The following is a 25,103-nucleotide window of genomic DNA, read 5'->3' as shown; positions in this document are numbered from 1 at the left end:
TTGCGTTTCGATGCTATTTCATAGAGACTTGCATGTTGTTTGTAGGTTTATAGTTTTTACTTTGATTTTTATATGAACTAGGTGGTGTCTGCGCTACGTGCGGGTTACTGTTTTCGTTTGTGTTATTTATTTTTTGGTTTCGTATTTTTATATTTTGACGTTTGTTTCGAATATGTTTTGTGTAGATTTTTATATTATGTTTGTTTAATAAAAATCGTTTTAATGAATGTTTCATACTTTGCAATAGATGTTTGAGGAGTAGTAGGATTGCAATTCCTTCTTCTTGACAACCGCAGGAACAACAATAGCAAACACCTTCTTTTCACCCGCAGCAGTTGCAACAACAACTACTATTACTAAATCAACAACTTGTTAAACAACTGTATTTGATCTAAATGGGACATAAGTTATAGAATAGTAATGGTAATCCAATGCCTAGCGCCTAGAAATACATAGTTTGAGTTTATGCATTTACAACATAAAACATTATATATATAATATTATATAAAAATTTATGTAAAAATATATGTTAGACAAAATTTAAAAATAATAAATCATAAACCAAAATTAAAAATATAATATTCAATTTAGATTAATAACATATGAATGTTAATAAATATATATATGAATATAAAATTTATAAATTTAAATATATGTAGTCAAGCATTAATAATATATAATTAAAAAATATTATGTGATTTTATGCAGTTTGTGTCAATTATTTTTCGTCACTTAAATGTTAGTTACTAAATGGGTGTGTTAATTTGAAAAAGAGCTTTGTTCGCAAAGCGTTAATTGAGCAGTTATGCTCTGTCCCGGAAAACACCACGGCACTTGTTTATATTTCTTAAATACTTTTCCCACGTCTAAAAAATTTGACTGTCGTTTCGTTCGTTATGACGCTCGATTCTGAAGAGTTTATTTTTTAAAATGTTGCCCTTTCCAATTTCTTGTTAATTAGCATTACTAATAACGTATATACGACTAAGTTGTATTTACTGAAATATTTATGTTAGGAAAACAAATTATTCACCACAAAGCAAGTATCCAAAAACAATTCAATTTTTTGATAAGTAACTGAAAAACCCAAGCAAACACCCCAATTACAGAACCACTCAAAAGGCAAATTACGTTCTAGAGTTTTTAGGATGCATATGAGGAAATATATTAAGGAAGGGGATTACATGGTATGGATCTTTTAAGTAACAAAGCAAGCGATGTATTTTACTGATACACATTTGAATAAGAAAAGAGATGATAGAACAAAACCCACCATCGTTGTGACAATTCCCCACGCAGCCACGCTTTGCCATGCCTACAATCGTGCGTAACATCACCACATATCACTAATTTCTGACCCATAAAAATTCAAATTTCAGCACAAGAAAGGCAAAGCCAACTATTTTGTGATACCTCCTCTGCTAGAGTTTCATGTCTGAGATTGACCCACCGATTATTTTATAAGCCATCCAAATGTATTCTCTTTATCTAGAAACTGGCAGTGATGACTATGAAGTCTATGATAAAGAGATCTTACAAGGTTGAAAGTGACTTATGATTGGCAAAGATATCTCCTGTCGACATTGAAAGTGAATTTCCACTTACATGTCTAGACAGTAACATTTCAAAGTTTAATACCTAGCAAAAAAGAAGTATGCTAGTTCTCACAATCTATGGTTCTATAATAGCAAACTCACATATCCGAAAGAGAACCCATTGCGGATATGGAATATGGAAGGTTACCACTTAGGTTGTTTCTCGACGGATATCTGCATTACAATTTCTTTCAATTGTTAGTTTGAAAGTGAACACTGTGAGTAAATACTATAAAAACAAACACATCTTTACATGCTTGTGAGATTCGGTGACAATTGATATGGAAGTGTATCATGGATGGTGTTACCACTAACATCCCTGTAACCAAAATGAGAGAGACCACAGTTGTTAAATCAAAATCTTTAAAACACACAAAGATCAAACAAACAGAAAAAAAGAGTAAATTCCAAAGACAATACAATTTTACCAAAATGAGAGAGACCACAATTGTTAAATCAAAATCTTAAAAACACACAAAGATCAAACAAACAGAAAAACAGAGTAAATTCCAAAGACAATACAATTTTTTTAGTGACATTAGCCTGGAAGCAAGTATCCAAGAGTGCCAGAGACTCCTAAATCCGATATATCTCTGTTCCAATCACGACAACAACAAACATAAGACATTCCAAAATGAATCAAATCCATGCAAGTGGAAATTTTAAAAAGTTGAAAAGCTGATTTTCTTACATAGTGACAACTGCTGAGCCTTCACAAGGAATCCCTTTCCATAACTCTCCACATGGATCACCACCACCATATTTCCAATTGGTTAGCTGTGAAGGACTATTAAGTGAAGTATACAAAACCTGAAGTGCTTGAACTGCAATAAAGACCAATAAGAAGAGAACAACCCATATGTCAGCTGACAAAAGCCAATAAAGGATCTTTTGCTTCTACTCAGTTTGTTCGGTTACACAAAGGTTTCTTCGATTCAGAATCCAGATTCTAATCTGGATGACTGAAACCAGTACATCTAAATCAGCAATTTAAAACAATTAAGACCAAGATCAAATCAAATACAATGCAAACAGATCAAGAGAAAACATTGGGAACTTTGAAATCTGAGTTTCAAAACGATTAGCAGAACAAGAAATACAAACCCGAGGAGAGCATAGCAATCTTCACCACCGCAGTAAATCACTGACGAAGATTGGACGAACAGGGAGAGAAATAGGAGAATTGAAGCCCAGCACCACCGCTGCGTCACAAGCGACGCCATTCCCGGATTAGCCGTCATCGGCGAATCTATACTTAAAAAAAAAACAGAAAGTGAGCTGCAGAATACACGTGGCACAGTCTTAAGTGCTGAGGTGGCTTAAAGACGATCTCAACAAGTTTCAGTGAATCGAAAACTCTAGAGAGATCGATAGAGATAAGAGAAGGAAGGACGCCAGAGACAACGGCGGAGCGGAGGGTGGTCGAAACGCCGGCGACGGAAACAAAATAACAACACTCATATATGGTTTTACAGAATTATAGAACATACCCAGACAAAATTACAACGCGCTGATATAACCCCTTTTTTTTTTAATGACTGACGGTTGAGTGCTCGGTGAACAGATTGTAGGCTAGACTAAGAAGATTTGAAGCAGAATCACTTGGATTATGGTGGAACGAAGTAGAAGAAATGAAACATGATTGATCAAGCTGGACCATGGTGAAGAAGACGAGGAGGAGATTGACAATTTGGGATTTAAAAAAAAACTGAATCGAGCTTTTATTTTTTTGTTTTTTGTTTTTAATTTGACCAGTCAAGCACTTGTGTGAAACCAAAATTTTTGCTGTGCAGATGGGATGTGAGTGGTTTGACACTAATGGACTACATTAGAATTAAGCCCAGATTTGTTTTCGTTTATTTTGTTGGAAGGAAGAGTACATGTGTCACTCTTTTGGGTGCTGATGTGTCAAGCTGAAAGAAAGAGTTAGCCTACTTTTAAAGTATAAATTTATTATGCAGATTACAGGTCTAAATACAAAATTTTAAGTAAAATTTTACGAAAAACATTTAGATAAGGTGACACTTTATAGGCGACAAAAAAATAAAAAATTATCGAAACAATTTGTAAATAATTAAGTGGTTGTGATTAACTACGAGATGTTTACAGAGACAAGAACCATACGGAGCAGCCTTCCCCAGACCCCCCCCCCCCCCCCCCCCCCCCCAGTTCCCTTCGGTTACATTACATTTATGCATTTCGATAATGATCAAGCTCAGGTTCAATCTTTGAATGATAGCCCAACAACTACATAAAACCGAAGGCCCAATAAATGCTTATAGAGAACAAATCTGAAATGATTCGAATATGCTATTTTAACGATGTTGATGCTCTTTCTATGGTTAGGAGCCTTCCTTCGGTACTTCCTTCATGTTCATTGTTTAGGGTTCGATTCTTGCTTCAGAGATTTAGTTTTCTGAGATACTCTAAGAAACTTTGTGATTTTACTATGTGTGTTACAAGACATAAGTACAAGAGATACTGATATTTTTGCATACGGAGCATGATCCAAATTACATGTTAATGAAGTTATATATAAAGCCTATGATTTCGCCAACAACCGATTTGTGTATCCGGATTTGAATTTATGAAGAGGAGAATAACATGATCATTTAAGCTCATATGTCTAGATATGACCTATCAGCTTAAAGCTTATTGATCAGTGTTAGAAAATCAAAGCATGACCCTTCAGCTTAAAGCTCACACAGTCACACCCATCAAACATAGATGCATTTGAATAGAGTTAAAGGAAACAGTGAAGACTTACGTAACATCTCAAGCATTAACCTAACTAAAAGTTCACTATTATACAAGGGAACAATAACAACAATAGTAGCCGGTTTGAGTTGATGTTTTGTTTGAATCTCTCCGTTAGATATGACATCATATATAAAGTTCAATATTGTTCCTTCTTGTTCCTTTTTGTATCAAATGGCTAAAATACAACATTTTTTAATTTATTTTAGTTCGTGGATAAGAACTTTATTACTAAAACTAAATTATTTTATATTTACATTCTTAAAAACTCTCTAGAATTATTTTTAATCAATTTAACAAAAAAACAAATTAATGCGTTTTTTCCTAGGTTAATTATAAAATAATCAAAACTTATAACTCGTTCTTTTTTTAGATATACACTTTTCAAATTTTTGGTTTTATTCGCCCAAAATTATTTTGTAAAGTTTTAAACAATAATATAAAAACGTTTTAAACAATAATAAATATAAATAAACTACCGTAGTACCGTAGTTGAAAAAAAAAGAAGAAGAGATATTTGGCATTTTAGACAGTTTTCAAAACATAATTATAAAAGTAGTACAATCACTATTTACAATTAGCAAATTCCATATTTTTTACTGTTTTCTACTATTCACAAGACTTTCTAACTCTCATCAACATTTCATATTTATAACACATGCCATTGAGTCTTTGATTTTTTTTTTTTTTTTTTAATATATGCTCTATACAATCTTAAAAAAAAATGCTGGCTAATTAAATTTTGTTTTCTAAAATTTTCAAAATGTATAAAAATCTATGTTTTTTTTCTTTATAAGTTGATATGCATTTTGTTTGATGATTTTATTTGATAATGTTAAATATTTTTTACAAATATTATACCGTACACATTATTAAGTGTACAGATGTCTGTATACACATTTGAACACATTATTAAGTGTACAGATGTCTGTACACACATTTGAACACATTATTAAGTGTACAAATGTTTGTACACATTATTAAGTATACAGATGTAATTTGTGTAATTTGTTTAATTCTTAAGTTTTCAGATATCTGTATTGCAATGATTTTGTACAAATTACATTTGTACACTTAATAATGTGTGTCTGTACATTTAAATAAGATGTATAGACATTTGTACACAAAATAAGTACGGATACAAAAGATGTATATAATATATTTTAAAATTATTAAATAAAATTCATATCAAATTGTAAAGAAAAAACATAGATTTTTTGTATCCAAAAAAATTAAAAAAGAAATATATATATATATTAATAATTATTTGAACAGTTATGATTAAAGAAAAAAAACTTTATTTCTCACCCACATACACATACCTTTTTTTGGTAATCTTCTCACTTAAGCCTATATCCCATAATCTCTCCTATCTCACACATTCTTTATTACACAACACCTATTTTTCTAATTTTAAATAATAAATATATTAATTTGCCAATTAAATTTAAAAAATGTACTAATATACAAACAAACCCAAAAAAACTACCGTAATTGATTCGGCCCTACCCAAGCAGCCAAGCTTCGTGAACACGAGTGAGAGAGTTCATTGGAATTGGAAAAGCTTTTGTTAAATTGTTTTATAATGACTTTATGGACTCGGCGGGAAATTAATCATCGAAATTTTCTCTTTCTTCCCTAAAAAATATATAAAAAAAAAAACAAAAATCCCCAAATTCAATCTGCCGTTAGGGTTTTCAATTTCATTTTTTCCACTTCTTCTTCTTCTTCGTTTCGCTTCTCCTTTGTTCGATAATTCTGAAATCACCATGAAGAGGACGGTGAAGAGAGAAAGGGAAGCCACCGGGAACAGCGGTGGCGGAAGAGAAGCCGACGACGAAGAGCCCGAGCGATTGAGGTCTGTGAAGAAGGAGAAACAGAGAAAAACCGGAGATGGCTCCTTACGTATCGACGAACCTCCTCCGACTCAGGAGGAAGAAGAACAAGGGATTTCTGATCGGAGAATTCTCAGATCTCAGTATCTCGCTCTACAGACCAAAATCAGCGGTAAACATTTACTCCACTCTTATGTCCATTGATTCGTTTCCCCCAACTTTGTTTTCAATTTAGGGTTTTTTTTTTATTGGGTGATTTCTCTGACGTTTCTTTGTTTGCAGATTCGAAAGATGATTTGATGAGGATTGATTCAGACAAATTCACTAGAATTATCAATGAAGTTGAAAACTTGCACCAGCACGGTAAGCTTTAAGTCTCATTTCAAGTTGATTGTGTTAGTATGTGAAAAGTTCCAATTTTGTCTTTGCTAAAAAAAAAGACTTCCTTTTTGGGGTTTTGGTTACAACTTGCAGTTCGGAAGCCGAGGGAGCAAATTGCTGATGCAGAGGCACTTCTTGATATAGCAAACACTTTAATGACATCTGTGAAGTCTCAGTCTTCTCATGGGGTTTCACCGGCTGAGTTTGTTAATGCTTTGATCAGTGGGTTTGGTCAGGGTTCTTTGGAAGTTGATGCTGATGAGACTGCTCAAGTGTCTATGAAGTGGAAGGATCTTGGGGTTGCTGTCTGTTCTACCGTTTTAGTATCATGTGGTTGTTCAACAATGTGAGTTCTCATAACTTTATATTATTGCAAAGGCTTTGCCACAGCTGAGGATATTTTGACTAAACAAAGTTTTTTTTGAATCTCTTTTGGGACCAGGTTGGGACCTATGGACACTGAACTGAAGCAAAAGAAGAGGGCTGCTAACAGAAAACGTACAAAGCTTGGTGAAGGCGTTCGTCCAGATGAGGTAATAAAATATTTTGCAGACTCCATTTTGTTTGAGTTTATGAGCAATATTGAACTGATTCCACTTTTGTAGTATCTCTAGTCCTATACTCCTTTGTGAGTCGTGACTGCACATCTTTAACTTTCACATCTCCTTACCTTGATTCTTTGAGCGCTTTTTTTTTTATCTCAGCCTGATTAGTGCGTTTACGAGTATGAATTTTGTAGAGGCTATGTTGCAATGTTTCTGCTGTGAAATATGATGCGATGGTTTTTCTGAAACATGTTGACTGTGTTATGTAGTTAGGATTTGGATAACAAATAAAGAAGCTGATTTGTATTACTTATTGCAATTACCAGGTAGATGATACACAATCAGAAGAGAAGACTGATACAGACAAGAATATGGCAATAATGTTTACCATCTTGGGGCGAAAGAAGCGCGTGCGACTTGAGAATTTGGTGCTCAACAGGTGGTCATTTGCACAGACTGTAGAGAATTTGTTCGCTCTATCTTTCTTGGCTAAAGATGGACGAGTTGAGATAATTGTCGATAAAAGTGGTTCACATTTCGCCTGTAAGATCACAAGTCCATTCTCTTCTGTCTGGTTTTGATATTTGATTTGTTTCACTTAATATTTGATCATTCTAATTTGTCAACAGTACCAAGAAACGGACCTGCTGCAGAACTGGTGATGTCGGGTGAAGTCACTTATAACCATTTTGTGTTCAGATTAGATTTCAAAGATTGGAAGGTAATAAAATAGAATCTCATTTCATGCTCTCGCTCGATTGTTTAATTATGTCCTGAAAGTGTGATTTTTTTGGTGATAATATATGTCGAACAGTTGATGTCTGAAGTGGTTCCACTGGGTGAGGAGCTAATGCCACACAGGGAAATTGCAGTCGCTTCATCATCTTGTCCCTCTGCTCCAGCAGATTTCACACAAGATTCTCAGACGACACCAATAAGAAAACTATCGAGAAACCGAGGTTTGGTTGTTCAAGAAGAAACTGTTGTAGAAGATACTCCTGACATCAAGGGTGATGGAACTCGAAGGAGATGTAAGCGGAGACTCACCTCATCTTAAAGGAGTATATAGAGTAGAGAGAGAGAGAGAGAGTTGTAACTCTTATTTCTGCTTCATTTTGCGACATTAAGTTAATGTCTTCGTTAGCAGTGTTTTGTTCATGGTAGGTTTTTAGGCTTTTAGCAGTGCCAGTGGCTTTGTCTAAACTCTTAAAAGAAGCCATTAAAGCCTCTCTTTTGGCGTTACTTCTTGTTTTATCTACTCAAGAGAGACGTTTACTCTAAGTAATGTTATATATTAAAATCAAAAGCACCAAGTCTGTAAATAAAGAGACTATGTAAAATACAAAGCAAAAACCAAACTCTAATTAAGTCATAGTGCTAAAATCCCTAAGAAACAAAAGTTGCTATTGTATCCTAACACCAAACAGCATAAACCCTCCCTTTTTCTCCTCTGGTTTGGGTTCTTCATCTTCTAACTTTGAGCTAAAGACGTTTCCTGTCTTCATTTCTTCATCAGAACTCTCCTGAGCCGTCTTATTGACTTCCTCAGGAACCATGAAACCGTTGCCTGAAAAGTAATGAACATCGATCATCTTGAAGTTGTTGCTTTGGCCTTCTAATGTCTCGGCATTGCTCGGGACATGGCAGTTGTAAAAGACGATACTATCCTTCTCCTTGAGATTCTTCTCCTTGACGAATGCATTCCATCCTCTGGTGAAGACAAAGCTCTGGCTACTTTTCCAGTAACAATACCTAAACTTCCATTGTCTCATTGCTCTGTCGTAAAAGTCTATTTCCACAGCTCCTCCTGTCTCGCCCTCTTCTTTCTCGTTGTGATCATCGCTTATGTAAGGCAGATACTTCACTGCGTGCTTCTTAGGTATCACAAGCCTATTCAGCTTCCCTACATCGCTCGGTGTCAACTCCTTCTGAAAAAGCTCCGCGGAAGAGAAACACTTGTCCGATTCTTGATCTGCTCCTCCTCCACCTTGAGCTTGTTTTGATCCACCGATGTTGATACGCGCCACCATCTGAGATCGGAGTTTGAGAAAGTCTCTGAACTTGAGCTGATAAGAACCGTCTTTGATCATGTTCAACACAGCTTCTGTCGTGAAGGGCTTTTGAAAATCCGGTTCATGGGCCGTGAAATCAGACCAAGGGAAGTTCCGGTGCGAGTTAGCATCAAAGCTTCGAAGCTTAATGGATGCGCTGTCGTAAGAAGCGGCGGCTTCAGCAGCGGATTTGAAAGTTCCAAGCCAAATCCTCCGATGGTCCGCGTAAATCTGAGCACCCCAATTACCGTTCGCCTGCTGAACCACTCCTTTGTATTTCGTTGTTGCCACCGTGTTAGACAAGGCAGGAGGTTTCGTGGTCGTTTCAACAAACACAGTAGGTTTCACGCGTTTCATGAGCGGCAAGACTGAATCACTTGAGCCCGAAGTCTCTGTCGTTGTCTTGGCTTCATTGCTCATCTCATCCATATCCATTAACAAAACAAAATCAAGAAAGACCCAAAAATAAAATAAAAAACACGAAACAGAGAAAGAGAGAGAGATCTTCGCAAGAACAAAAAGCAAAATAGAAATAGAAGAAAATAAGGAAGAGTATTTGAAGGGAGCAAATCCTGGAAAAATCAGTATTATGTTTCTCTGTTGTTTTTGTTAACAAATAGAATGTTACAGTTTCCATTTCTTGTTGTTATTTCTAGTTTTCTCTGTGATGTGAAAATGGGAATTTACAGAGTAATTAAATGTCACCAGAAGCTGTTAGTGGTAAGTTTCCTTTCTTAATGAGATTTTCGTATTTTCTCGGTAGAAATAAAATATTTACTGAACATTTGTTTTATGATCAAGGCAAGCTGGAGCGAAAAGTAAAACTTCCATTTTTTTGTTTAAGGTTATTTTTGTCTTAATTTAGACATTAGTAGCGAAACACATATAATCATCATCATTCTCATGTGGTTTTCTTGTTTTTTCTGGTTCTTGTTATACATCCAAAAAAGTTAAACCATCACCTTCCATTGTTGTTAAAAACATTTGACAGTTTCTTACATGCTAATTTTTTCACATTTTCAAATAAGGGCATAGAACAACAACGTAACGCAGCTAAATTTCTCGGATGTGAACGAAGATAATGTTATCAAATCCTCGACTGATTCTCATCTTCTCATCTGTGTACCTACAAAACATCAAAGTAAGCAAGCATCTTTGTATTAGTAGCAAGAAACCAACATTTTTGGTTCATCATCATCAGTTGTAAATGTAGAAGATAGAGAGATCTTACAGAATTTTAAGCTCGATCTTGTTTGTTATATCAACCGGATATCCAAATGCACCGCCTATAATAGCTGCGTCGTCCATCTTCAAGTCATATGTACTGCTTTCTGATTTTCTGCAGATAGTTCATGAAACCAATCAAGAAACAAGATCACAGAAAGAAAAAAGTTTCAAAGAGATCACTTACATGAATTTGCCTTTCATGGAGAATCTAAATGCTGGAATGATGTTAACTTCAAACTTTATCCTCCCATCCTTGTCGATGATCTGAATCAAATCCTCAACAAGCTGAAGCAACTGAATACTACTTAAGACATTTTACTAAAGTGTTTACCTGTCTTCCCATAAGACCATTTGCTGCATTTTCAATCCAACTATCTGTAAACATCTACAAACACAAACACCGACAAATCACTTATCAAAACGAATAAGTTGCTTGTTCAAGACAAACAAAAACTGAAGTTATCAGAGAAGTGACCTGTGAACTCCAAATCATTTGCCAGCTTCCTTCTAAAAGCTCGTAATCATCTTCCACCGGATTCGAATTAGACGCAAGAAACTCATCTATAGCCTGCAGTTATACTAACTGATCCATTAATTCCATTCAAAACCAAAATATCAATTGTGTTGTCAGGTTTATCAGATGCATTATACATTACCTCTGCTACTCCTTTGTCTTTAGATATGGTGGCTAACAGCTTTTGCCTAGGTACAGTTTCTTTCTGAAGAACAAACGTTGTCCCCTGCGCTAAAGATATATCTCCTTATGGATCAAAATACTATAAAGCTATATCATTATCAATATTTCAGAATCAAGAAACTTATCTACCTTGTTTCCCCTTGAAATCCTAAGGTTTCCTGAAGGCGACAAATACGTAGTATCTAACCAACCTTTAGCCTCATCACCAAGAAGTCTAAAAGGAACTGGATATGGAACTTTGAAAGGAAGGAACTTTAAAGAGAAAGCAGCTCTATCGAAACGGAATAAAACCCGTTTCCCATCTTTGATCGACGCAGCTGCCTGTTGATGAAACAAATAAGCATGAATTTCTGAGTCTTAGATGCAAAAGACTTGAATGAAGAAGCTCACCTCAACTTTTAGCTCTCCAATGATGTCAGAGAATCTAACAATGTTTGAAACACGAGGATCGTTTGTTGTCTTCAAGTATACATCTTGAAACACAGTGAACACATCTACTCCTGTAAATGTTCTCTGCAGACACAAATCATTCCATTATTTACAATTTTACATACAAACTACAATCATCTAAAAAGTGGGAATATGATGATAAAGAACTGACTTGGATTGGAGATGCAGTTCCAGGTCTTGTGGTGAACATCAATCGCCAACGGCCTTCGATTAAGTCAGAATCTGTCTAAACATTCCCCAAAAGACAACCAAATGAGTCAGTCAAAGAACAAAACATAACAGAGTTTTGATAACTTGAAGATGATGAAAAGGGTTTCACAAGAAAACATTCATACAGGATTCTGAATACCCTCTAAACCTTCAAGAACTTTCACAGCAGATTCCACATCCTAACAACAACATAAATGTTTCTCAAAATCAGAGACTGAATCAAGAAAACATGCCGGAAAAATCAAAGAAATTTCAAGTTTTTATCATACATTGAGCTGTCTAGGAGAAGCGGATTTGCCACGGCCTTGAATCCCGATCAAAGCGTCAATGAGTTTCATCTCAGCATCGTTGAAAGAGGATTGTTCTGTTTGGTTAGTGACAGTGGAGGAAGATGAACAACTTATGCGCAGAGTTCTACAGTTTCTGGATGAATGTAATCTCCTATTTGCTGTGTTACGAAGATGGTATCTCGGAGAAGACGATGATATTGAAATCGGCGATGATGATGGGCAAGGACATAAACATGGTAGTGACATCTCTACTACAGTGTAGAATCTGACTGCCACCATTGTTTCTGTCTTGCGCTTGTCTTGTGAAGCTTTCGCTGAATGGTTTAAACTATAAAGTTTGCATTTTTATGATTGTGTGGTTTACAATAAAGCATGAGACTTGGTGATAATATATCTTAAAAAATTGAAATTAGTGGAAGTCAAATTTTCTCAATTAATTAAAAACTTTACTCAAAAATTAACCAAAAGCATGAATCTTTGTTTTGATTTCTATCATCTTCAATCCAATGTGTATAATCCAGAACCAAAAAAAATAAGATCTTTTATAGATGATGAAGCTCTGTTTTGTGTAATAATATAAATAAAAGAAGAAGGAATTAGAAAGAATTAGCAACAAGAATAGCTTGTCTACACCTAGCTCTAGCTTGTTCAATCCTCTCATTCAAAGTTTCTTCTTTAACAGAAGCTTTAACCATAGCTAAATCCATCTCCATCAACTTCAAAACCCTAAAGAGCTCAGTGACCATTCTCTCTTCAACTTTACCTTCATCTCTCAAAACCTCAGCTTCTTCTCTAGCTCTCTCTGCGACTATCTCACCAGCTATAGCTAAAAGCTCCTTTGAACCAAAATCTCTCGCCATTAAAGCTTCCAACTTCTCTAAAAAATCCATTATCACATACCCTTTAGGTTTCTCCAAGTTGATCTCTTTTGTTCTTTTCCAACCAATCTCGAAGTTTGGTGGCTCTGGTTTCTCGATCCCTCTTTGTGTTCTGTCTCGTACGATCTCTGATCTTCTTCGTTTCTCTATTGGGAACTTCTCTGCGCTTGTTGTGTTGATTGATTCGGGTGCGGGCGTGAGATCGAGGAACTGATCTTTTGGCTCTGGTTTTGATGAACATTTCGTTGTAAATTTGAATGTTCTACGAACGACGCTATATGTTCTTGTTGGGACTGTGATGTGAAGATTAGTAGAAGAGAGAGATTGAAGAAGAAGTGTAGAAGTCGAAGCCATTGATTTTAAGTTGAAGCTTCAACGAATAGTGTAGTGTGTAGAGGCTTGGAGGATGATAAGGCCTTCTCTGTAGTTTACCATCACGTTGTTTAAATGTTTCAAAAACGAACGTCGCGTCGTTTTTTTTGTTTCGTAAATCGTATTACGTTTTCTGATGAGATTTTCCACAAGGTTTTTTTTGTCATCTGATATTATTGATAATAAATTTGAAAGATACATGAAATACAAACTTAAACTGGCGGAAACAGTAATATTTCTAGAGTCTAAATCCCAAAAGAGGGAAGCTAAGCCGACGGACGGAAGTAAAGTTCTTGGAGGCTAAATTGAAAGCAAGAAACATTAACAATACAAAGCAAAAATTATAAACCTCAAAACAAAGGAGATTGCAACCAAGGTCTAAGAACAACAACAAACAAGACTTTAATCTTCAGAGAGATGGTAGCTCAAAATCAACAAATCAACTTCTTCTTCTGAAAATCCTAAGAATGAGATTTATCAATGATGTCCTCCGCAAACCAAAGATAACAACCACTTTCTCCTATCAAGATGAGAGCAGACCTCTCCAAACCAAAGATACTCATAACCCGGCAAGCGAGACACTAGAAAAACCTCAACCACTTCCGGATGCGACGACGATAACGACCCTTGCGCCACCAAATTTCGTCTAGATAGAACTCTACAAAACACTTTCAGATCTCTACCCGATCTGCAAAGCAAAGACAAGGAGCCAAGCCTATCATTCACTGCAATCTCCACCCCGAATAGGACAATCTGTAAACTTTGAAACTAGCATCAACTTCAGACAAATCAAAACAACTGGAACAACCCAGATGGAAACCAAAGGTTGAACCAAGGAGAGAAATAGCAAACGAAAGATGAAGGCTTGAGGGAAACTAACAAGAGACCACCCAAAACCACATCGACGACATAGAGACGATAACAAGCACAAAAGCAGATATAGATATAGGTCGAGGAGAGTAAAGAGGCTGGATTTATTAGACGAACCACACCGTGGATCTACCAGATCCGGCATCATCCTCTCTGATGAACCTCAAAACGAGTAGATCTGACCACCCTCAACTGCTTCTGCAAAGACCACCCTTTCACAACCCAAGTTCACTAACAACTTCTCTGTCGAAGGCCAAAATTCACCAAATAAAACTAACGATAAAGGAAAGAGAAGACAGGAAAAGATCTAGAGAGCACTCTCACAGCGCTGTGGTGGCCGCCGGAGAGGCAAAGGTGAGAAATCGAGACTTTAGAGGCGGTTAACCTAATTGTCTTTAGAAAGAGAATATTTTATATAAAAAAGAGCTCGATATGATTTTCCACAAGTATTTAATAAAAAAATATAAGTAAGATTACATTAAGAGCAAATCCAGTGGGAGGTGCTAGAAGGGTTTCTCAGCAAAAAAAAAAAGAAAATTTGAAAGAAGGAGACAGAGTCTGAACCGTTGCTCAATGGAGCAACTTGAGAAACGTTGCTAAACATGTGTTAAGCTATTATTGGTTTAACTTTTTATTTTTTATTTAAAATTTAAATAAATAATTAAAAACAATATAATATTATGTTTGAGCAACCTAATATGTTTCTATCCATTGGATATGACCTAAGAAATGAAATTATTATTTTATTTCGTAGTGTATAAGACCATGTACAATGGATATCAAATTCAACACCTCAACTTTTTAACACTCTAAATTATTTTCTCTTTCTTTCGCCTAATCATTCAGCACTCAATTTAATTTTAACCTCTCCAATAGTTTTGTTTAATAAAATTCAACACCTTACCCTACCATTTAATATTTCTATATTTTTATTTTCTTTTATGATTTATGATTACATATTTAATAATAATTATCGATTAAAACTAAATTAAAGTAAATATTATAATATTTATAATTAAAATTAATTTTCTTGTTGCAAGTAAAAAAAATAAGCTTAAACAGACAAAAAGAATTGATAAGGATAATAGAAAATTATTATTAAAAATTGATGTTTTTTTTCTATGTCCAAATGAAACAAGACTAGTCTCTATTTATAGATTTTTTAAAATGATGAATTTTGGTATAATTTTTATTTTTTAAAAAATAGATTAATATACAATAATTGAGATCAAATAATTAGGATGAGAAAAAAAATTAACAAAACTATCATCAACCAATCAGAATAAAAGAAATGTTTCCACACAGAGAAAAAAACAATTCCTATTCTGAGACTCACCATCTTCTCCTCTCATAACTTGCCATGTGGCAATGCATGTCCCATATTCTTCAGATTAACCAGTTGAAAATTCAACTGGTTAATCCACATGTGTTTTCTAAAAAATTGAACAGCCTCATTGCATCGATTAAGCAATTGAAATTTTTATTCAACATCCCCATTTTACATGGTCTAAGAGCATCTGCAGTGGAAGTTGCTCTCATGGTTGCTCTTCCATTTGGGGCCCAAATACCGAATTAAAAACTCATTTTTCAGTCCATTAAATCGAGAATCGATTATATAGGAAATAATTTGAGCAACCCAGGAGCAACCCTACGTGACGTACTGATTTGTGGATGGGTAAATATAAAAAGGAAATTTTTTTTTCCCATTTTCTTCTTTCTTTCTTCTCGGATCCTCTCTCTCTCTTCTCTTTCGATCCAGACGGCGAATCGAAGGCGATTCATCTGGAAACCGGAAAAATCAATCCATAGTTCCAGATCCAATTCATCTTCAACCTTTGACATCCCTTCCTTCAAATTCTTCACCGGAATATCCAATTTCACGAATCTGAGTAATGGGTTTTCTCTAAAATCCCTGATTAATCATGGGTTCTTCTTCAAGTCTCGTTCTTTCAGTGTTCAAGCTAGAGCTGCTGCTGAGAAGAGAGTTCACGATTTCACCGTTAAGGTTTTGCTTCTTACTCTTTGTTTAGGGTTGTGTCTACTCTATACTAAATTGGGGGAATCTTCAAATTTGTAACAAAGCCTCAAGTTTTTCATCTTTACTGATTCATATTGTTACTGAGTGTTAGGTTATTATGATTGATTCTACTAAATCTGAAAAAACTGAGATGTATTTTGGAGGCAGGACATTGATGGGAATGATGTTGCTTTGAACAAATTCAAGGGGGAAGTTATGTTGATCGTCAATGTCGCTTCAAGATGGTAACTTTTTTTCTTTCTTCATTATCTTGATTGCGATTTCTTCTGTTCATTGTTCATGTAGAGGTTTATGATGTTAAAGATTGTGTTTCCATGAACAAACCAGTGGTCTCACATCATCAAATTACTCCGAGCTATCACATCTGTATGAGAAATACAAGAGCCAAGGTGAGCTCTAATTCTATAGATCGTTGTATCTATCATTCTTTGTGTCATATGTTTCGTTCATATTCTTGCTACTGCCAGTGTTATTAGTTCGCATTTCACCTTAATATATTGAAATCGAATTGTTCTGCAACTTTTGAACTGCAAGTCAGTTCAGTATCTTTGTTTGGTTGATGGATAATCTCAATCCATCAGTTCTTCATAACTACAAGAGTTCTAAAACTCATTTAGATGGACACAGGCCGATGAAGCCAAGCTTTTTCTGCCATAAAGGTAAATGTTCAAGGTTTAAGTCAATCTCGTTTCTCGCACTTGATATTGGAAAAACATGAGATCCACTACTCCTTATATATAAGATACAGTTTGTTTAAAGTGGTTGTTTCTTAGATCGATATACAGTTTGTATCTTAAGTGAACTAAGGGAGGGGGGGTGTATTGAAAGTAGAATTTTGGAGGATTTGTGGGATTTATGATATTTTGGATCAACAGCTTCAGAGATTATGCAAGATTTCAAAACCGGTTATATGACATTAGCCTCACCAAGATCAATGTTCTTGAGCCAAGCTATTGGAACCGCAATGGACTGTGTGATATCTCCTTGCGTCTTCTGGCTATTCTACAAGGCCTTCCCAGACTTTGGCGTGACCGCCTATCCCGCTTTCTACGCCCTAGTCTACATAGACATGCCTATACTTGGAGTCGAAGCTCTGCTTTGCCCAAACACTGCCTCATGCTCTGCTACGTATTCTTTGCAGCAGCAGTGATTGTGAACGGTGTAAGGATCCTGTAGGACTAAAGTGTATTGAAAGTAGAATTTTGGAGGATTTGTGGGATTTATGATATTTTGGATCAACAGCTTCAGATCTTATGCAAGATTTCAAAACCGGTTATATGACATTAGCCTCACCAAGATCAATGTTCTTGAGCCAAGCTATTGGAACCGCAATGGGCTGTGTGATATCTCCTTGCGTCTTCTGGCTATTCTACAAGGCCTTCCCAGACTTTGGCGTGACCGTCTATCCTGCTTTCTACGCCCTAGTCTACATAGACATGCCTATACTTGGAGTCGAAGCTCTGCTTTGCCCAAACACTGCCTCATGCTCTGCTACGTATTCTTTGCAGCAGCAGTGATTGTGAACGGTGTAAGGATGCTGTAGGACTAAAGTGTATTGAAATTAGAATTTTGGAGGATTTGTAGGATTTATGATATTTTGGATCAACAGCTTCAGATCTTATGCAAGATTTCAAAACCGGTTATATGACATTAGCCTCACCAAGATCAATGTTATTGAGCCAAGCTATTGGAACTGCAATGGGCTGTGTGATATCTCCTTGCGTCTTCTGGCTATTCTACAAGGCCTTCCCAGACTTTGGCGTGACCGCCTATCCCGCTTTCTACGCCCTAGTCTACATAGACATGCCTATACTTGGAGTCGAAGCTCTGCTTTGCCCAAACACTGCCTCATGCTCTGCTACTTATTCTTTGCAGCAGCAGTGATTGTGAACGGTGTAAGGATGCTGTAGGACTAAAGTGGGCTCGATTTATCCCCCTACCAATGGCTATGGTTATACCATTCTACAACGAAGGTTACTTCACAATCGACATGTGTCTGTGTGTGGGAAGTCTCATGTGGTGAAGGCAGTTGGACGACATTACCCAGCTCTATACTTGCCTTGACATTTGTTTTATGTGAATTGTTCCTTTTTCTTAAAAACAATTCTTCCAAATCACACTGCTTAAGGTGTGATTTTTTTAAATGTTTTTTAAATAAATAAATTTACTATACAAATTAATAATTTTCTCTAAATTTATTACTTTGTACTTCAATTATTAACAACTAAATATAGTGTATTATGTTTGTTTTCGATGTAATATATTTTTATGTTCGTTTTTTGTAAAACATGTTTAATATTTCCCAATTATGTAAAATATTTTTGTTTTCTTTTTTTGATGTAATATAAGTAATTGAATGAATTGTTTTGTCATTTTGGATTATTAAATAATTTATTAAAATTTGATAAATAATAAACAATTCTTTTAAAATTTATTATTTTAATTATTAATTAACTTGATAGGAGTTTTCTAGTGGAAGAGTGATTTTGTTTAAAGTTGTTAATGGATTGCCTTGATTAGTTTAATATTAATTATATGATTAGTTTAATTATGAGCAACTTATATGAGTTGCTCTAGTGGAGATGGTCTAAGTAATTAAATCAAATATATATATTTTGTGTCCATTTTAAACAGACTCCTTTTGGTTCAAGATTTTACTTAATGTCTTTGTTTAAGTCAAGAGGAAAACTTCTAGGTTGGAAAAACACTTTTCTTGTAACATCCATGAACCAAAATCCCGGTTTGGAGATTGTATCGGTCGATGCAGAAGGTGCATCGGTCGATGCAGGTTCAGTTTTGTGCGTTTTGACTTAAGTCAAACGCTGCGTTTTGGGCAAAGGGAGAAGGAAAAATCCTTAATCGTTTCTTTTGTCTCATTAGTCGAGACTGACCGTTTTTGAGAGAAAACAGAAGAGAGAAAAAGTTCTTGAGAGTTCTTGGAGATTTTGGGTGATTTGAGGCAGTTCCTGTAGAGATCTGTAGCTGAGATCGTTGTAGGAGCTTCCTGGAAGTGTGTTCTTGCTTGTTTGAGTTTCAGTTTCGTCTTGGCAAAGGTAAGTGCAGGACCATGGCTTATCTAAGGTAGAGAACTCTCTAATGTGCTTGTTGTGTGTTGTTAGACTTGTTAGATCGTTATTTTGGACGTTAGGAAGCTTTCTTGTGGTTAGGGATCGAGTTTTGTGGTTGTAGGAACGAAGATCCGGCGAGAAGCTTCGGGGAAAACACGATGCTCGGCATTACATCGGTCGATGCATATCTTGCGTTGGCCGATGCAAGTGCGAGGACGGCGCATAAAACCTTAGGGTTTTCGTGTTATGTCGAGCATGCGTCGGTCGATGCAGTGCGAGTGTAGGTCGATGCAAGTGCATCGAGCATCGGTCGATGCAACCCTGTGTCGGTCGATGCATCCCCATTTGGTGTTAGTCGATGCATGTTGGTGTCGGTCGACGCAGAGTCCTGGTTTGTTATTTGTTGTTTGTTGATTGTTGTTTGATGGTTAGAGATGACTCTATTGTTTGTGTGTATAGCCCAGTAGATGAGAGGATTGCCTTACTGAGTGTTTATTAAATACTCATGCATTGCAATATGTGTTTGTGGTGCAGGTAAAGGCAAAATGTGATCGTGGAATCCAGGCAATGAAGAGGAAGATGTTCTAGGGACTCGATTGGATGTTGTCTGGCATTGCTAGGTTGCTAGAGTTGGGTCATTAGAAACATTGCTAGGTTGCTGATTTCATGTTCCTGATGATTGGTTATTGGATTATGGTTATATTTGATTATTGGTTATTTATATTTATTGGATATTAGTATTGTTATTCTGTTGTTGGTTGTTTTCGTGGTTAGGTGGCTAGTGGGTATGAGACCACATGTTGTAGTTATTTATTATATTATATTTTATTATTTATTATTAAAAAAAAAAAAACTGGTCGGGTCGTTTCAGTTTGGTATCAGAGCCCTTACGGTTCTAGGTTTGGGTTCAATAGGCTTTGTGCTGTAGATGTTTGGATTGCATGCTTTGATTGATTATGTGAGTTAGTCAATTGTGTGTGGCATGGAGTTCTAGAATATCCTCTTCGAGCCTATTGTGTGATTCCACGGTGAGTTTATGTTTTCTGTGTTATAATTGAAATTTGTTTGCTTAGTCTTCTGTTCATGGTAGTGCAGATGGCTAGAGATGGTGCTGTTGCTGGTCGTGGTCATGGACGCGGAGGTGGTCGTGGTAGGGGCAGAGTCCCAGAGATTAGTGAGACCGAGGACCAGAGTGTGACAGTTGAGTGTGATGGCGAGTCGCAGGATGTTCTGGGGGATTCTGTGAGTGTGGCCGGAGGGGGCGGTGTTGATGCTCTAGTGGCCGGTGGTGCTAGGGTCCCAGGTGTGGGAGTCCCAGCGGGTGGAGTCCCTGGTGTTGATTTTGCGGCTTTGCTAGCACAGGTGTTAGAGCGGTTGCCAGCTGTGGTACCGGCTCAGGGTCAGGTTGTGCCACCAGTAGTGGCGGAGGAGCGGAAGCCAGTGGCTGCGGATGCAGGAGCACATGGACGTTATTTGTCCATGCTCAAGGAGATGACACATCTTGGGACTGAGCGGTTTTTGGGTGGTACAGACCCTACTGTTGCAGATGCATGGAGGATGAGTGTGGAACGTAACTTCCATACTCTGAGATGTCCTAATGATTTTTGGGTGGATATAGTGGTCCACCATTTGAGTGGTGATGCTCAAGTGTGGTGGAGATCAGTGGCTGCTAGGAGAGTGCAGAGGGAGATGAATTGGGCTGACTTCGTCTTGGAGTTCAACCGCAAGTATTTTCCTAGAGAGGCTTTGGACCGGTTAGAGGTGCAGTTCCTTCAGTTGTCTCGAGGGACACGGTCAGTGCGGGAGCTAGACTTGGAGTTCAGTCGACTTCTTTGTTATGGGGGTCGGGCTATGGAGCCTGAGGAGGCCCAGATCAGGAGGTTTATGAGGGCTCTTCGTGATGACTTGAGGGTCCATTGTAGAAGACGTAGTTATGCTACACGTGCAGAGCTGGTTGAGACTGCATCAGAGATTGAGCAGGATATCCGGGCACAATCAGTGGCGGTTAGTCCTGCAGTTCAGCCTAGTAAGGCTCAGCATCATGGAGGTTCTAGCAGGGGCGGTAAGTCTGTGCAGGGAACCAAGAGGAGGTGGGAGGCTACGCAGACGCAGAGTGGCGGGGGTTGCTTCAAGTGTGGGAGCAAGAATCACAAGTTTGCTAGCTGTCCCAAGAGGAGTGCTCCGACGGCAGGGGCTCGTGTATGCTATCAATGCAGGGAGCCAGGGCACATCAGGCCTTTGTGTCCCAAGTTGCAGCCGGCAGCAGTGGCAGCGTTGCAGCAGGTGCAACCTGGAGGTCAGCAGGTGGCATGGATTGAGCAGGCCTGATGGCATGGATTGTGTCCCAAGTTTCAGATTTTATGTTTTCCTGTGATAAAGTGTTAGGTTCTCAACACATGTGGTTTGTGTAGGGACCTTGTTAGTGGGAGGGTTTAAGTCCTACATTATGTTTGATTCTGGAGCTTCTCATAGCTTCATTACTCCGGAGTGTGCAGAGAGCGCGGGAATTAGAGGGGATCCCGGGGAGCGTTCAGGAGTTGTCACAGTTGCGGGAGGCAAGTTCCTGAGGGTTGTTGGACGAGTTGGAGGAGTTGATATTCAGATCGCAGGAGAGTCGTGGCCAGCGGATTTGCTTATCGGTCTAGTGGAGTTGTATGATGTTAATCTCAAGATGGATTGGTTGCATCGGCATATGGTGCATTTGGATTGCCATCGGGGTAGAGTGGAGTTTGAGTGTCCATGAGGGAAGTTGGTTTTTCAGGGTATTAGACCGACTTCAGGGAGTCTCGTGATCTCGGCCATTCAGGCTGGGAAGATGATCGAGAAGGGCCGTGAGGCTTATTTGGTTACTATATCTATGCCAGAGACAGTGGGGAAGTCTACGGTTAGTGGTATTCCGGTAGTGGAGGAGTTTGAGGATGTGTTTCAGTCATTGCAGGGATTACCACCATCTCGGTCGGATCTTTTCACTATTGTACTGGAACCGGGGACGATGTCGTTATCCAAGGCTCCTTACAGAATGGCTCCAGCAGAGATGGCAGAGCTGAAGAAGCAGCTAGAGGATTTGTTGAGTAAGGGATTCATCCGTCCTAGTGTATCACCGTGTGGAGCGCCGGTGTTATTTGTCAAGAAGAAGGATGGGAGTTTCCGGTTGTGTATCGATTATCGGGGTTTGAACCGGGTCACTGTGAAGAACAAGTACCCTCTTCCTAGGATTGATGAGTTGTTGGATCAGCTGAGAGGTGCTACTTGGTTCTCCAAGGTAGATCTGGCGTCGGATTATCATCAGATACCGATAGATGAGGCAGATGTGAGGAAGACGGTTTTTAGGACAAGGTATGGGCATTATGAGTTTGTGGTGATGTCTTTCGGGTTGACTAACGCGCCAGCAGCGTTTATGAGATTGATAAACAACGTGTTTCAGGAGTTTCTGGACGTGTATGTCATCATTTTCATCGACGATATCCTGGTATATTCTAAGAGTCCCGAGGAGCATGCAATGCATTTGAGGGCAGTTTTGGAGAAGCTGCGGGAGCAGAAGTTGTTTGCCAAGTTAAGCAAGTGTAGTTTTTGGCAGCATGATATGGGTTTTCTGGGTCATATTGTTTCTGCAGAGGGGGTTTCTGTAGATCCAGAGAAGATTCAGGCTATCAGGGATTGGCCTAGACCGCAGAATGCCACAGAGATCAGGAGTTTCCTTGGTTTGGCAGGTTACTACAAGAGGTTTGTGCAGGGTTTTGCAAGTAGAGCATGCCCTATGACTAAGTTGGCAGGGAAGGATGTCCCTTTTGTGTGGTCACAGGAGTGTGAGGAGGGCTTTGAGAGCCTTAAGGAGATGTTGACTACTACGCCAGTGTTGGTTTTGCATGAGCAGGGAGAACCCTATGTGGTATATACTGATGCATTTAGAGTTGGTTTGGGATGTGTGTTGATGCAGCATGGGAAGGTGATTGCTATGCTTCGCGGCAGTTGCGGAAGCAGGAGGGTAACTATCCTACTCATGATTTGGAGATGACTGCTGTAGTTTTTGCCCTGAAGATTTGGAGATCTTATCTTTATGGTGCAAAGGTACAAGTGTTTACAGATCATAAGAGCCTGAAGTACATATTCACTCAGTCTGAGCTGAATTTGAGACAGAGGCGGTGGATGGAGCTTGTGGCAGATTATGATTTGGAGATAGCTTATCATCCTGGTAAGGCTAACACGGTTGCAGATGCTTTGAGTCGGAAGAGGGTAGCTTTGGCTCAGGAGCAGGAGATGGAGTCTCTGGTAGGAGAGATCAGTGCTTTGAGCTTGTGTGCTGTTTCACAGGAACCGTTGTGTTTGGAAGCAGTTGATAGAGCAGATCTTCTGAGTAGGGTGCGGTTGGCTCAGGAGCAGGATTTGGGGCTGGTGAATGCCTCAAAGGATGTGGATTCAGAGTATCAGGTCTCAGCTAATGGTACTATCTTGGTGCACGGTCGGGTTTGTGTGCCTAAGGATGAGGAGTTGAGGCAGGAGATTCTGAGAGAGGCTCATGCGAGCAAGTTTTCTATTCATCCAGGAGCGACTAAGATGTACCGTGATCTCAAGAGGTACTATCACTGGGTCGGGATGAAGAAAGATGTAGCTAGTTGGGTCGCGAGGTGCGATGTGTGTCAGCTAGTGAAGGCTGAGCATCAGGTTCCTGGCGGTTTACTGAAGAGTCTACCCATTCCTGAGTGGAAGTGGGATATGATCACTATGGATTTTGTGGTAGGATTTCCAGTGTCACGGACCTTTGAGGCTATTTGGGTCATTGTGGACCGGTTGACTAAGTCAGCACATTTTCTGGCCATTAAGAAGACTGATGGAGCAGCGGCCTTAGCTAAGAAGTATGTGAGAGAGATAGCCAGATTGCATGGGGTGCCAACGAGCATTGTGTCTGATAGGGATTCTAAGTTCACTTCGGTGTTCTGGAAGGCATTTCAGGCAGAGATGGGCACTAAGGTGCATATGAGTACAACTTATCATCCCCAGACAGATGGACAGTAAGAGAGGACGACCCAGACGCTGGAGGATTTGCTGAGGATGTGTGTTTTGGATTGGGTGGCCATTGGGCAGATCACCTGAACCTGGTAGAGTTTGCTTACAACAATAGTTATCAGGCGAGTATTGGGATGGCTCCTTATGAGGCTTTGTATGGGAGGCCGTGTCGTACACCGTTATGCTGGACTCAGGTGGGGGAGAGGAGCATGTTCGGGGCAGATTTTGTTAAGAAGACCTCAGAGAAGATTCGGGTTCTTAAGCTGAACATGAAGGAGGCTTAGGATAAGCATAGGAGTTATGCTGATAGGATGTGGAGAGATCTTGAGTTTCAGGTAAGAGACAGAGTGTACCTCAAGATGGCCATGTTGCGGGGTCCGAACAGGTCATTGACTGAGACTAAGTTGATTTCGAGGTATATGGGTCCGTTCAGAGTGATTGAGCAGGTTGGACCAGTGGCATATAGACTGGAGTTACCTGAGGTTATGCTTGCATTCCACAAGGTTTTCCATGTGTCTATGTTGCGGAAGTTTCTCCGTGAGGATGATCAGTTGTTGGCTAAGATTTCTGAAGATCTTCAACTTAACATGACTTTGGAGGCGAGACCAGTGAGGGTTCTCGAGAGGAGGATTAAGGAACTTCAGAAGAAGAAGGTTCCTTTGATGAGAGTCCTTTGGGACTGTGATGGTGTGGAGGAGCAGACTTGGGAGCCTGAGGCGAGGATGAAGGCAAGGTTTAAGAAGTGGTATGAGAAGCAAGCCGTGACTTGAACTTGTCTAGCCTGGACCCATCTGTAATCCGTGGCTGAAGCGGGAATGGAGTATTCCAGCCCATA

General features: G+C 38.4%; 2 protein-coding genes, 3 long non-coding RNA genes, 1 other non-coding gene and 1 pseudogene across 8 annotated transcripts; 2 read left to right on the top strand and 5 right to left on the bottom strand.

Annotated features, from left to right (window-relative positions):
* Positions 1 to 1,974: 1,974 nt before the first annotated feature.
* Positions 1,975 to 2,419, bottom strand: LOC147928827 (uncharacterized). Its single transcript, XR_015579265.1, has 2 exons — positions 2,287 to 2,419; positions 1,975 to 2,188 (listed from the first exon to the last, which is right to left on the bottom strand). It is a non-coding gene; the product is annotated as an uncharacterized LOC147928827 (long non-coding RNA).
* Positions 2,420 to 5,909: 3,490 nt separating this feature from the next.
* Positions 5,910 to 8,419, top strand: LOC104742630 (non-structural maintenance of chromosomes element 4 homolog A). The gene is made up of 7 exons (XM_010463644.3): positions 5,910 to 6,359; positions 6,470 to 6,550; positions 6,662 to 6,914; positions 7,011 to 7,101; positions 7,440 to 7,656; positions 7,743 to 7,834; positions 7,928 to 8,419. Exons 1-7 carry the CDS (start codon positions 6,122 to 6,124, stop codon positions 8,168 to 8,170), a joined length of 1,215 nt encoding a protein of 404 aa, XP_010461946.1. The 5' UTR covers positions 5,910 to 6,121; the 3' UTR covers positions 8,171 to 8,419.
* Positions 8,385 to 9,685, bottom strand: LOC104742629 (AP2/ERF and B3 domain-containing transcription factor At1g51120 pseudogene; annotated as a pseudogene). Its single transcript, XR_015579632.1, has one exon. The product of XR_015579632.1 is annotated as an AP2/ERF and B3 domain-containing transcription factor At1g51120 pseudogene (transcript).
* A 427-nt stretch (positions 9,686 to 10,112) lies between these two features.
* Positions 10,113 to 13,300, bottom strand: LOC104742628 (putative plastid-lipid-associated protein 12, chloroplastic). 2 transcript variants are annotated; one of them, XR_015579628.1, is made up of 11 exons: positions 12,018 to 12,399; positions 11,874 to 11,927; positions 11,690 to 11,764; positions 11,479 to 11,601; positions 11,218 to 11,409; positions 11,048 to 11,136; positions 10,867 to 10,959; positions 10,723 to 10,776; positions 10,576 to 10,655; positions 10,396 to 10,503; positions 10,113 to 10,290 (listed from the first exon to the last, which is right to left on the bottom strand). XR_015579628.1 is itself a non-coding variant. In XM_010463642.3 (11 exons), exons 1-11 carry the CDS (start codon positions 12,315 to 12,317, stop codon positions 10,218 to 10,220), a joined length of 1,236 nt encoding a protein of 411 aa, XP_010461944.1. In that variant the 5' UTR covers positions 12,318 to 13,300; the 3' UTR covers positions 10,113 to 10,217. The 2 variants fall into 2 exon arrangements, 1 of the variants encoding a protein (XP_010461944.1); XM_010463642.3 differs by having other exon boundaries at positions 11,048 to 11,131; positions 12,018 to 13,300.
* LOC104742626 (protein CHLORORESPIRATORY REDUCTION 41, chloroplastic) lies at positions 12,552 to 13,270 on the bottom strand. Its single transcript, XR_015579629.1, has one exon. It is a non-coding gene; the product is annotated as a protein CHLORORESPIRATORY REDUCTION 41, chloroplastic (transcript).
* Positions 13,301 to 13,506: 206 nt separating the features above from the next.
* On the bottom strand, positions 13,507 to 14,508 carry LOC147928826 (uncharacterized). Its single transcript, XR_015579630.1, has 2 exons — positions 14,276 to 14,508; positions 13,507 to 13,976 (listed from the first exon to the last, which is right to left on the bottom strand). It is a non-coding gene; the product is annotated as an uncharacterized LOC147928826 (long non-coding RNA).
* A 1,268-nt stretch (positions 14,509 to 15,776) lies between these two features.
* LOC109128788 (uncharacterized) lies at positions 15,777 to 16,855 on the top strand. Its single transcript, XR_002035101.2, has 3 exons — positions 15,777 to 16,163; positions 16,344 to 16,420; positions 16,524 to 16,855. It is a non-coding gene; the product is annotated as an uncharacterized LOC109128788 (long non-coding RNA).
* Positions 16,856 to 25,103: the final 8,248 nt, after the last annotated feature.

Source organism: Camelina sativa, chromosome 14 (assembly GCF_030686135.1).
Source record: "Camelina sativa cultivar CO46 ecotype springtype chromosome 14, ASM3068613v1".
Lineage (NCBI taxonomy): Eukaryota > Viridiplantae > Streptophyta > Magnoliopsida > Brassicales > Brassicaceae > Camelina > Camelina sativa.
Note: the sequence above shows the minus strand (reverse complement) of the source record. Positions and strands in the feature narration are given on the sequence as shown.